This window comes from Sardina pilchardus, chromosome 5, assembly GCF_963854185.1.
Source record: "Sardina pilchardus chromosome 5, fSarPil1.1, whole genome shotgun sequence".
NCBI lineage: Eukaryota > Metazoa > Chordata > Actinopteri > Clupeiformes > Clupeidae > Sardina > Sardina pilchardus.
Window position 1 is genome coordinate 8,350,690 of NC_084998.1, and position 12,115 is coordinate 8,362,804.

At 47.5% G+C, this 12,115-nt stretch overlaps 1 protein-coding gene across 2 annotated transcripts in view; it reads right to left on the reverse strand.

The window, feature by feature from the left end:
* atp2a3 (ATPase sarcoplasmic/endoplasmic reticulum Ca2+ transporting 3) overlaps positions 1-12,115 on the reverse strand; it is a 51,023-nt gene that overhangs the window by 9,758 nt on the left and 29,150 nt on the right. For both annotated transcript variants that reach the window (XM_062536256.1, XM_062536257.1), the window contains exons 9-11: positions 6,102-6,190; positions 4,586-4,688; positions 1,405-1,536 (exon numbers count right to left, since the gene is read on the reverse strand). In XM_062536256.1, the coding sequence (XP_062392240.1) occupies positions 1,405-1,536; positions 4,586-4,688; positions 6,102-6,190 (324 nt within the window). The remainder of the gene's footprint in view (positions 1-1,404; positions 1,537-4,585; positions 4,689-6,101; positions 6,191-12,115) is intronic.

Below are 12,115 nucleotides of genomic sequence, written 5' to 3' on the forward strand. Positions count from 1 at the left end.
AGGGAGCTATCGGGTGTACACGTACACGCAACACCACAGTAGCCTTCTTAAGTTAACCATTTTATTTTTTGTAGATTTGTCGTAGATCTATTAACACACCATTATCTGATCGAGTCGAAGAATGGTGTATTTTGAATCAAGTAATAATTATAAATGTTCAATTGCAATCTACTGTTTCCACCGAGGCATGGCTAAGCAAAGGCTTTCATTCATAAACATCTCCTAAAGCCGCCTGAATGAGATGTACCAACAGGTCTGCCAGTTCCGTGACAGGCCACTAGGTGACACCTGCATCCAGGGAGAGCCTGACAGAGAGAGCGATTGGACTTGGGGCCAGACACCAGACAGGGGTGTCTGGTAAACAGCCCCCACCTCCCCAACCCCGGGACGAGACGCTTTTGACATGAACAGACGACATGCACTGCTGTTGCAAGTGCCTGACGGATGGCCTGACGCTGAGTGCACGAAGCTATTATTTCAGCTAAATGCCTCGTCTTTCCGTTTCTCGCCGTTAAAAAAACGTGGACGCCTGCTTGAAGTCGTCTCACACACATTAATGGCATTCGGAACTCATCCTCAAATGTATTCAAATGAAAAGCAAATCCTAATACCCCCGCCCCCCCCCCCCCTCCACCCCACCCCAGCCCTGTCCTTCCAAGGCGCTGAAAGCCTGGAAGGCCGACGGAAAGTTTAGCTAACCTCTTCATAAACTCGCAGCTTATCTAAATATTATCCTTTGCCCCGGGGAACTTGTGACGCTAAAGGGCTTTTTCTAGTCATTAATGCGATGGGGATTTGAGTGTCCTTCTGTGGAGAGAGAGAGAGAGAAAGAGAGAGAGAAAAGAGAGAGAGAAAGAGAGAAAGTGTGTGTGTGTGTGTGTGTGTGTGTGTGTAGGGGGTGGGTAGCAGTGGAAAAACGCAGAACTTCTGGTCATTTACTCCTGAACCCTGGACTTCTATCTTCTCTCTCCCACCATTGTTTACAGCCAAGAGCCCCTATAAAGAGAAAGCCTAAAGAGAACATGGCCGACAGTACGTTAAGATCTCGCTCTTATTTTGGAAACCGTCAGCTTGCACCCAAGACTCTTAAAAGTTATGGAGTTGCGCGCAGCCTCGCTTCGCTGGCACTAATGCGTTACGGGAGCCATAAAGTCCTGGTTTGATATACGAGGAGGAAGGAGAAAGACACGCGCCTCCCTTTCCCACCTCCTCCTCCGCAGGCGACCATCGCTCAAATGATCCAGCGTCGGTGTCAGCTCCGCGCTCTCTTCCAGCTGAGCCCCCCACGCTACGCTACGCAGCGCAGCACAACCGCCTAGTCTCAGACGCCCCCCCCCCCCCCCCCCCCCCCCTCCGCCCCCACCTCCCCTCGGGCCGTCCATCAAAACGGCGGCATGGCCTTACCGAGTTGCACGCTCCCGCTCGCTCCACCTTGCTGAGTCCGGACAGGTCGGTTTTGAAGACGTTCATCTTCTCCACCAGGGTGGTCAGGGCCGTCTCCGTGGCCTCGCCGACCTTCTCGTACACCCCTTTGGCCTGGAAGGACAAAAAACAACAACAGCAATCAACTGGCGCAAGAATGGAAAGCACACGCTTGTACAGGCACACGGTAGCATTAGCGCCTCCATATTGCGCAACATTTCATTGTGCAAAACAATATTTTGACCACTTCTATGGCTAATAGTGTTAGAGGCTAGAAAGTGGCATAATATGCCAAGTATCTACATGGAACATTTCAAACAGTGTGTGGGCAGAGGCTTCATGTCGGGAGCTACAACACTCAGCAGTTCGAGTTACATAAACGATGATGTGGACATGGTGACTGCATCGTGTTCAATTAGCTCCAGTTAAAAAACGCACAGTGGCTTTTGTGTAGTGTCAGTTCTTTTGATGAGGACATAAAAGAACTCCCTTTTTTAACACAAATGACTTGCTCATGGCAGAGAGTGTGAAGAGCCGGCACCATGACCGCTGGCTCACACTCGGAAGATTTTTTAAGCGGAGCCACTTTCCCCCTCAGAAGGCAGAGTTAAAAGCCGTGCCCCGAAAACATCCCTCGACCTCCAAAACAAGAGTCAAGTACGGTGCGTCCAAAAAAGCCACGGCTTTCCAGTGGAAACAGTTACGGTGTTTTGGCGGGCGGACGAAGCACTGGGTGACCCAGTGGGGTTGTAGCGTGTCGGGCTTAAAACCCCTTTTCTCCGCCTGCCGGGAAGGGAGGGAGGGAGAGAGAGACTCGTGGCGAGTCCACATGGTTCACAACTCTCGACTTTTTTTTTTTTTTTACTATGGCTCTCTTTTAAAAGCCAGTGGAAAACCACAGGTTCCCTTTGATGAGGCACCCAAAATACAGTGAATCATTTCTCAAGAGTGAATCGTGTGTAATCGTCTCGAACGCAACCGCACTTGAACCACTTGCAACGAGGGCGCGCTTTTTTTTCTCTTTTTTTTGGTGCCATGATATTAAGAACCCATAATGCCATGCACTAATGCGGCGGGATGAGAAACGTGAAAGGCTCGCGCCTGGTGCACATGCGACGACAGAACTACTCCAAACGGCATTCTGCTCGCTTTTTTCCCTGACAACCACACAGAGCGTAGTGATGGTGATACCATGGTGATAACAAGGAAGTGAGAAAAAGGTACCAAGACGAGAGGAGCAGCACGTGTTTTAGTTGATGCGTGTTGAAATGCAGGCAGGAGAGTGCTGAGGCACTCCAGTCAGTGGGCATGCATTTAGGACAGATCCTGTGAGTATACAGTATGCGGATAAGTATGTAGGACTAAATGCATACGAAAAAAAAACGCACAAACTCCTGCACGCTCATACACCCACCCACGCACTTCTCAAATGACACTGACTGCTGAAGCAACGAGATTCTGCTGCTTCAAGGAAGAAGACTTTCATCACATAGCTGCACTCTAATCTGATAATACCAACACTGAAACTATGGCCAGATATGATAGCGCTTGCCAATGCAATAAGTTGCAATATCATCTCATCTTGCAGGTCAGGACACTTCATTTCTATCTGTATCATGCATCACATTAATTAAACTATGCAAATGAAATGACAACATTTTAGCCTTTTAGTCTTTACCCGACAGCCTGCGCTAAACAGTGTTTACTAATAAGATATCAAATCTTTTAATTACCCTCAATGATATACAGAGACATAAAACAAAGCACTAGGGGATTCATTATTATGGAGTCGGATGTCTATGTCAAAAAGTGCATTACATTCCGCTGAAATACAGACGCATGGAACAATATTGAACTTGCAATCATGATTCATAATTCCCTGTTCCTGTCCTCTCTCATTCGCATCAACCCGGCACTGCCTCGTCTCCTCATCAGCAAGTCTAAGAATGTGGCCGCGATTCCGAGCGGAAGGAGTTTGCGCATTTCCACTGTTTTATGATCAAAGCTCAAGCAGGCTGTTGCGACGATCACCATGCTGATCCAAACACACCAAACCAGACAGGAGAGGGGAGTCCCAGGTTGCCTGTTGCTGATGCAATCTCAAGCAATGGCTTTCAAAATTTGTCTACATCTTTCTGAAAAAAGGTGGTGATGGTTTATTATGCCATGGGAAAGGCATCAAGAATCAGAACTGAACTGGCCTAAATAAAAAAGTTCATGATAAACCGAACAAAAACAGTATCATTACATCGATTTAGCTCAACACTTGGTATGCTGTGAGGTGTGGTGATGGTTTATTATGCCATGGAAAAGGTATCAAGACTCAGAACTGAACTGGCCTAAATAAAAAAGCTCATGATAAACTGAACAAAAACAGTATCATTACATTGATTTAGCTCAACACTTGGTATGTTGTGAGGTGCACTCAATCCACATCTAATCAATACTACTTGAGTAAAACTGTTTGGGAGAGCCCTGCTATGACTATCAAGTCTGCGATTTAGATGAACGATCAAACATGCTCATGTGTTAAAAAATGACTAAAATATCCTACTAAAATTAAAAAATACTCTCAGTATCATTCGCTGCCCTACAGTGAGAGCATATTTTTGAGATCACACCAGAGGTGCCTGCAAATTCGCAAACATAGGCGAACGTTTGCAAACAGTGAACATACAGTGAACATACAGTGAAACTGGACGTGAGTTTGATGAAGGCAACAATGCAATTACCGCACCAAGCACCAAATTGTTCAATTGTTCAAAGAAAACATGCTCAAGAAAGTTCGCCACTGTTTGCCAAATCTGAATGCACCTCAGGTCTTTCCATGCTACTCATCACATGTAGGCTATTTTACTATTCTGGCCAGATGCACACGCTGTGCATCTGGCCAGCTCGTTGTGTGGTTTCACAGAAAGACATGCATGACGGTGTCGAATCACTAGCCACTACTGAGATGTGTGAGCTGCTCTTCAGGGCCTTCTGCAGGGCCACAGAGAAGGCAGCAACGGGCAGGGCGTGTGTGTGTGTGTCTGTGTGTGGTTACATGGTGGACAGGGTGGGCAGTTTAGTTAATGACTAGTAGAAGCATGGAGGGAGGGCATTGGAAAAATAAAGATGATAAAACACACACACACACACACACACACACACAAATCAGTACCTCGTTGTAGTCCAGGGAGGAGTCGTTGCACATGGAGCAGATTGTAGCCAGCTCCAGCAGCCCATCATAGTCCCCACACTGCACTGCCTTAGTCCCCTTCAGCCTGTAAGAGCAGAAAGAAAAAAGACAGCAGGAGAGAGGGAGAGCCAAAGAGAGAGAAAGAGAGAAAGAGAGAGAGAGGAAGAGAGAAAAAGAGAGAGAAAGAGAGAGAGAGAGAGGGAGACATGAACCACAAACCATAGCCATCCACACAAAACACACTCAAGCGTGTCAACTGCACCGCATGCACACTTCGCTAGTCCCTCATGTATACATTTACAGCCGGCCGCTAAGCCAAGCCGTGTTATTCAATCCCCTGCACTCTTACGGAGATCACCGCCGGGCCATTACGGACATCAATATGTTTGCAGTATACTGTACCCTTCAAGAGATCCTGTCCAAAGATACTCTCTACCAGACTCTAAATGAGTCATTAGCACTCAGCTTACACGGAGACACAAATGTTTACGAGACAATATTATGCCCCGCACTACAATGCTTAAAAGACAGCCATTACACGTCACGTCTGAGAGTCATTTTTAAACAGACTCGTTAGCGAGGAAGAAGAGAGTGTTTTAGTGTTACTAAAAAAGGAAGTGCGCTACAACGTGATGACAGAGAACTCGCAGGCTGCCGTCGATTTCACACCAAGAACAGAGCGCGGTCCGCAAGAGTGCCTGGAAGTTTTAGCGGTGAGGAACCGGTTTCTCAAAACACGACTTGCACTCAGAAGGTTGCAGGTCATCGTGCATTATGGCGGGAAGACAAATGCTGACTGCCCTGTATGAGGTCACTAACGGCAAACCAATACAGTGTTACTTCACAAGAACCCATTTTAGCTCAAACGAAGAATGTTCCGGAATTTTTATTTTTTTTTGCATGGTTATGAATAACTCCTCTGAAAAGAGCTTTGGAAAGCGTTTGAGGGGGGGCACAGTAAATCTTAGGCGGTTGGTTAGTGGCTTTGGACATGGAGGGACTCTTTAAAAAGGCGGCTCGTGAATGACATGGAATGGAATTAGGTGATGAATAGCGGGGCTGGACTTCCACTGTCAAAGGAAAACCCTGGACGTGGAGCGGTTCCACTGTGGTACCTACACCCGAGTCCTCACATCCCCTTACGGAACCCTAGACCACACACACCATTAACGTTTACGACTGTTATTGCTCAAAGATACTGCTCATCGGTCATAGAGACTCAATACACTACAGCTGTCAAGGTCTGCTCTCAATCCAAAAGATGGATGAATGCATAATAAGTAAGTGTGAGAACGGAATATCATTACTAAGTATTCATAAGATAAGTACGGCCACAGATATGTTACAAAATGTTTGCTTTGGGTGTTTGTTTTAGGTGTATGCTTTTGCCGATGGATCAGCATGACGTTTGGGTAAATGTAGGCCAAGCTGTGTACATAGAGACAGTTCATTGTTTGTTGATCCGTTTTGAGACGTGGACAAGGGTACGACTACTCACACTTGTCCTTCAGGAGCGTATGTGGAACCACTGATGGAGAACTCGTGGAGGGAACAGCTGGAGCCCTCCACCTTATCCACAACAAACATCTGCAGAGAGAGAGAGGGGGGGAGAGAGAGGGGGAGAGAGAGAGGGGGGGGAGAGAGAGAGAGGGGGAGAGAGAGAGAGGGGGGGAGAGAGAGAGAGGGGGGAGAGAGAGAGAGGGGGGGAGAGAGGGAGAGAGAGAGAGGGGGGGGGGGGGTGGAGAGAGGGGGGAGAGGGAGGGAGAGAGAGAGGGGTGGTAGGGGGCAAAAAAATATATTTATAGATATATAAATAAAGATTACAGTGAATAACTTGCTTATATTAGGCTTTAAACAAATGAGTAACTACAGACAAATGGCCAACATGCTCCGTTAATGTTCTATAGTAAACTATGACCAAAGATTTGGACACGGCACACATCAAGATGTCATCTCATGTGACTGCTTGTCTTTCCATACTTATAGTGGAGAGCGAAAAAGGGGAAAAAAAACTGAGAGAAAGAGAAAGAAAGAGAGAGAGATGAAGAGAGGGAATAGAAAAACTGAGAGACTCAGGTCTCAACGGGCCATTAACAACATGGGAAAGAAAAAGGGAAATGAAAGAGAAAAGGAAAAAAAGAGAGAATGTTTGACTTCTGGCTCCACCTAACCAGGAGCAGGGGTTTCCCTGCCCGGCACAACCAATCAATGTCCACATGATGTCACCAGGGCATTTTCCAGTGTGTGTGTGTGTGTGTGTGTGTGTAGCGGGATGATCTACAGTCGCTCCGTTTACTGACCTGGCCAAAGCTATCCCCGGTGTCTAGTGCCTGACTCACTGCCGGCAACACACACACACACACACACACACACACACACACACACACACACACACACACACACACACACACACACACACACACACACACACACACACAAACGAGTCAAGCTAACGGCACCAACGTACAGTCTTGAGCTGGCTTCATTTAATCGTTAAACAGATGCAAACTATTCTAAAACATATATATTTTTAAGAAACGGGTGGTTACCGCTTTTAATAAATAGTCTGTCTAAACTCGGAGTGTGCGGCATCTCTCTCTCCATATTACGTTTATTACAGTTGCCTGCACCTCATTTTTTTGGTGTGCGTTTGCACCTCTTTTTCATTTAATTGTTAAACAGATGCAAACTATTCTAAAACATTTATATTTCTAAGAAAAGGGTGGTGAGGCAATAGAGCCATACAGTGACACACACACACACACACACACACACACACACACACACACACACACACACACACACACACACACACACACACACACACACACACACACACACACACACACACACACACACACACACACACACACACACACACACACACACACACACACACACACACACACAGGAGAGGTCACTGGTCATTTCCAGGGCGATGATAGGAGACCCTGCTAATCAGGGTGCATGATTATTCTCCCTGTTTGAAAGACTAGAGGGACACGGGTCTCTAGGAGGATCCGTCACATCAGCACCATGTGTGGCCGTCCACTGGACTGAGCATCGATCGCCTCTGGGCCTGAGCCCAGGACAGCTAGCTTTGGGACACACACACACACACACACACACACACACACACACACAGCTGAACTCATTTACCTCACGGCCCCCTCTGCTGGCTGTCGAACTGAGGATAGTCGTAAGGACCTGATCAGAGGTCATTTGAGAGGGGGGGAGGGAGGGAGGGTCATTTGAGAGGGGTACAGGTACTTTCAGAAGTGCAGTCTTGCAGGGGATGATGGAAAGAAACACCAAGACCAGAGTAGGGAGAAGAGAGAGAGAGAGAGGAAGTGATTGAGCTGATGGGGAGAGAGAGAAGGAAGAGAGGGATATGAAAAGGAGAGAGAGAAAGAGAAAGAGAGAGAGAGGGAGAGAGAGAAAGAGAGAGAGAGAGAGCGCACATCAGTATTCATGGCTTGACTCTCTGCATAATGCCCATAACAGTCTCATTTTCATGGGCCTGCTCGAACCGCCGCAAACTTATGCTGGAAGAGGGACGTTTAATGGACACTAATGCTGAGACGGTCAGCAGAGGTCACACACACCACACACACTTACACGCTTACGCACTTACACACACACACACACACACACACACACACACATCCCATCTTAATGTGCATCTCAAAGTAAAACGGCTGATTGGAGAATTAATGAAGCAGCTGTTTGGTAGAAAGTTCTTTCCCTCTCTGATCTGTTTCCTGAGAAGCTGCTGTTTATTCAAAAACATTTCCAGAGGAGGATCCAGGCAGTTCTGCTTTCGCAGACCCTCATCTCACACACTAGATATTTGTGTGTGTGTGTGTGTGTGTGTGTGTGTGTGTGTGTGTGTGTGTCTGCGTGTGTGTCCATGTGTGTCTGTCTGATAATCTTTTCAGTTGCCCTTGAGCAGAATGGATGGAACAAGCAAAATTATTTCATGAGGACGAAATGGAAAAACATGAAGAAATGAAACGTGGGGGGAAAAAAAACAGCAGCCGAGTTCAACAAGCGAGAAGCGTGTGGTGAGCGGCGGATCTCCTGACGGCGCCTGCGATCGTCTGAGGACGCAAACGTGCCGTCGCGCAGAAGAACCGCCGTCGAGGACCACCCAAAAAGACCCGGCCCCCAACAACCGGGGCCCAACAAGCGCCAGTCATGTGCTAAACATCTCCACTGCCTGCAAGTGGGAACATTCTTCTGCGCTTAGGCTCATAATGACGACCGGTGACTATCGCTCAGTCACAAAATGAGTAAAAATGACCGCGCCGCTGGCCATACGGAGATCTATCAGTCTGGTCGAGTCTGAGGCCAAGTTGCTTGGGGTCACCATGGAAACAGGGCACACTAAGTACGACTGGACGCACGTGGTGCCAGGAAGTGGTTAGTGGCTCGATCTGATTGGCCAGGGCCAGTCTGGTGCTTCTTGTGGTGGTGGTGGTCACTTGTCTCCTGGTTCTGGCAGCAGGACATGCTGGTGCCCCATCACTTGTTTTGACCATCGGGAAAGAGGGAGGGAGGGGGATCATGTGGGGACCCACCAACAGCATAGGTGTGGACCTCTGTCCACCTCTCAGGATTGGGTAATCATAATCACACACACACACACACACACACACACACACACGGCTGTGTCCTCCTACAGGCGCTTCTCACAATGGAGTGAGTTGCTGCCAACCAAGTGGGAGGAGGAGCGGAGCGGAGAGGAGAGGAGAGGAGAGGAGAGGAATATAGTGGGCGGGAAATGAGAGCAGTGGCAAGAAGGAAGGCGGGCAGGAGGTGCAGGGGAGGGGGGTGTGAAGTTGGCACACCACCGCTGTGCCAGTCCAGGAAGGTGAGGAGACAGACAGGGACGCTGCGGGCATGGCGCGCCACAAAGGGCTCAGACACCCCAGAGCTGTGGAAAAGAAGCCTGGAAAAGCGCCTCGGCACAAGCCCACAGGAAACCTGCAAACAACCTCACACTCTCACACACACACACACACACACACACACACACACACACACACACACACAGTGTCTGCGTCACAGTCACAGGCAGCTCACACTCTTGCCTGGTGAAGGTGACATCAGGTCAGACAAAGCATCTGTGGCAGATCAATGCAACACACTGCAACATGTCCAGGAGGCTTTCTCTTAAAGGAACACCACCAACAAAATGGCACACACACATTTGAAGTAACATAATAATAATAATAATATAATGTGCAGTGATGAAAATACTGCAGTCTGCATCCACATCGAGACTGGTGAGATATCAGATAGTGTAGTGGGGCCGGGGTGTTGATAAGGTGAGCGCCTGATTCCGCTTGCTGTGTTAATCATAGATAGGCAGTTTGGGGCTGGGAGCCGCGCGGACACGGAGGGTAAATATTTACCCGAGGGCCACGCTCTTTCCGGAAGGTTCCCAAAGCGAGTGGGGAGATTAAGCAGGCCTTGCGGCAGGGAACTCCCTGCAGTCAAACAGGACCCAAGACCCAGCCTTCAACTCGCGTCATCAGCAAGTGTGTGTGTGTGAAAAAGAGAGAGAGTGTGCGTGTGCATGTGTGTGTGTGTTTGAGAGAGAGAGAGAGAGTGAAGAGAACAAGTGAGAGAGAAAAGAGAGAAAGAGAGAAGTTCCCTCTTAAGAAAGAGAGAAACACCCTCTTGACAGGAAACATGCACACAAACAGTGTGAAATGTACAGGAAGTGACAAAAAATAGAAAATGACTGTGGGTCTAAATAGCCACATATCTTTCTGAAGCATTCAGTGTTTGAAAGTAACACAAGCACACACATACTGTAGCCCCAAACGTGAACCTTTTAGGCACTAGTAGTACGGTAGATAGCTAATAAACAAAAGTCTACTAATTTACAATTGTAAAACTTCTAAAACATCTAAAGTTCTCTGTCAAACAGTTTTTGCACACTCCAACACATATTCTAATCTATACTATAAAAAGTACAGTATATGATGACTCATCTTACTGAGCCAGTCTTACTTAAATGATGTGAAGGATCCTAAAGAGGACAGTATACAGTATGATGACTCATCTTACTGAGCCAGTCTTACTTACTGTAAATGATGTGAAGGATCTTTAAGAGGACACTATATGATGACACAGCTTACTGAACCAGTCTTACTTAAACAATGTGCAGGATCCTTAATAGGACAGGAAGTTCGTCAGAGGGACGGAGAGACACACAGGAGGAGAGACCTGCAGAGATGTCGCTCACTGGTCTCAGGTCAGTTTGTTTCAGTCCCAATGTGGATTTAGCCCACGGCTTTATGGGATTTGTTTCATATTTTGTCTCAGGATCTTTCGGATCTTGTCTTTGTTTTGCTCATTTTGAGGAATTTGGCCAATAACAGTCATATGTATTTGATATTTATTTAAGTTTGTTGCTGCATTTATCTTTTATTTACAAATATTTACCCTCATACGTACTAATGGCTTAAAACTACATTTGTAAGTGTGTAAGTGTGCATATCAAATAATTGTCAGCAACTAGTTGCAATATGTTTTTAAAAAATAATAGCACTACCCTTCATTGTGAAACTACCCAAATATTATTGAACCAAGTCATTTTAAAATGCAACTCAAGTCCAACTTCAATGCAGGCCAACCTGTTCATAAAACACATACACAATGATAAGGAGAGAGAGAGAGTGTGTGTGTGTGTGTATGTGTCTGTGTGTGTCTGTGGTGTTTGAGTGAGTGTGAGAGAGCGAATGAGAGAGAGAGAAAGAAAGAAAGAAAAGGAGCAAGAGAGGGTGAACGTCAGAGAGAGTGTGAAAGCGAAAGAGGGCCGACATCTGGGAAATATGATGAAGCACTACGGGAACTGGCTCCCAGTCGTGCCTGGACATGACGGCGCAGTAGGAGTCAGAAAGCCAGCGAGCGCGCGCGCGCTCCTCCTGGTACACACATCACACAGTCATTGCACAACCTCCCAAAACAGGTCTGGTTGAGGAGAAACCCTTCCTCTTCCTCCTCCTCCTCATCATTATCGGCGGCGGCATCATCTGACGATGGTGCAATCGAGCAGCCCAATTAGAAGGCAGGGGTTCCCTGCTGAAGGCTACGAAGCCGCCTGGACTGATTTATGGGCAGTGTGGGTGAGGCCGTGAGCACGGAGAGAACTGAGGGCAGACATGTTAGTTAGGCACAATAGGACCTCAGGGATGGAGAGAGAGAGAGAGAGAGAGAGAGAGAGAGAGAGAGAGAGAGAGAGGAAGAGAGAGAGGGAGAGAGAGCGTCACAGATGGAAAAAGAGAGAGAGAGAGAGAGAGAGAGAGAGAGGGAGAGAGAGAGAAAGAAAGAGAGTGGAATTTGCCAGAAAGGAGGTTGGTGCCAACATAAACAGCAACAGGATTTTCCAGGAACAGCGGGCAGACTGGGCCGACAGGTGCTGATGCGGTGATGTGCTGATGTGGTGATGTGCTGATGTGGTGATGTGGTGATGTGGTAGGAGGAGATGGCCGCCGCACC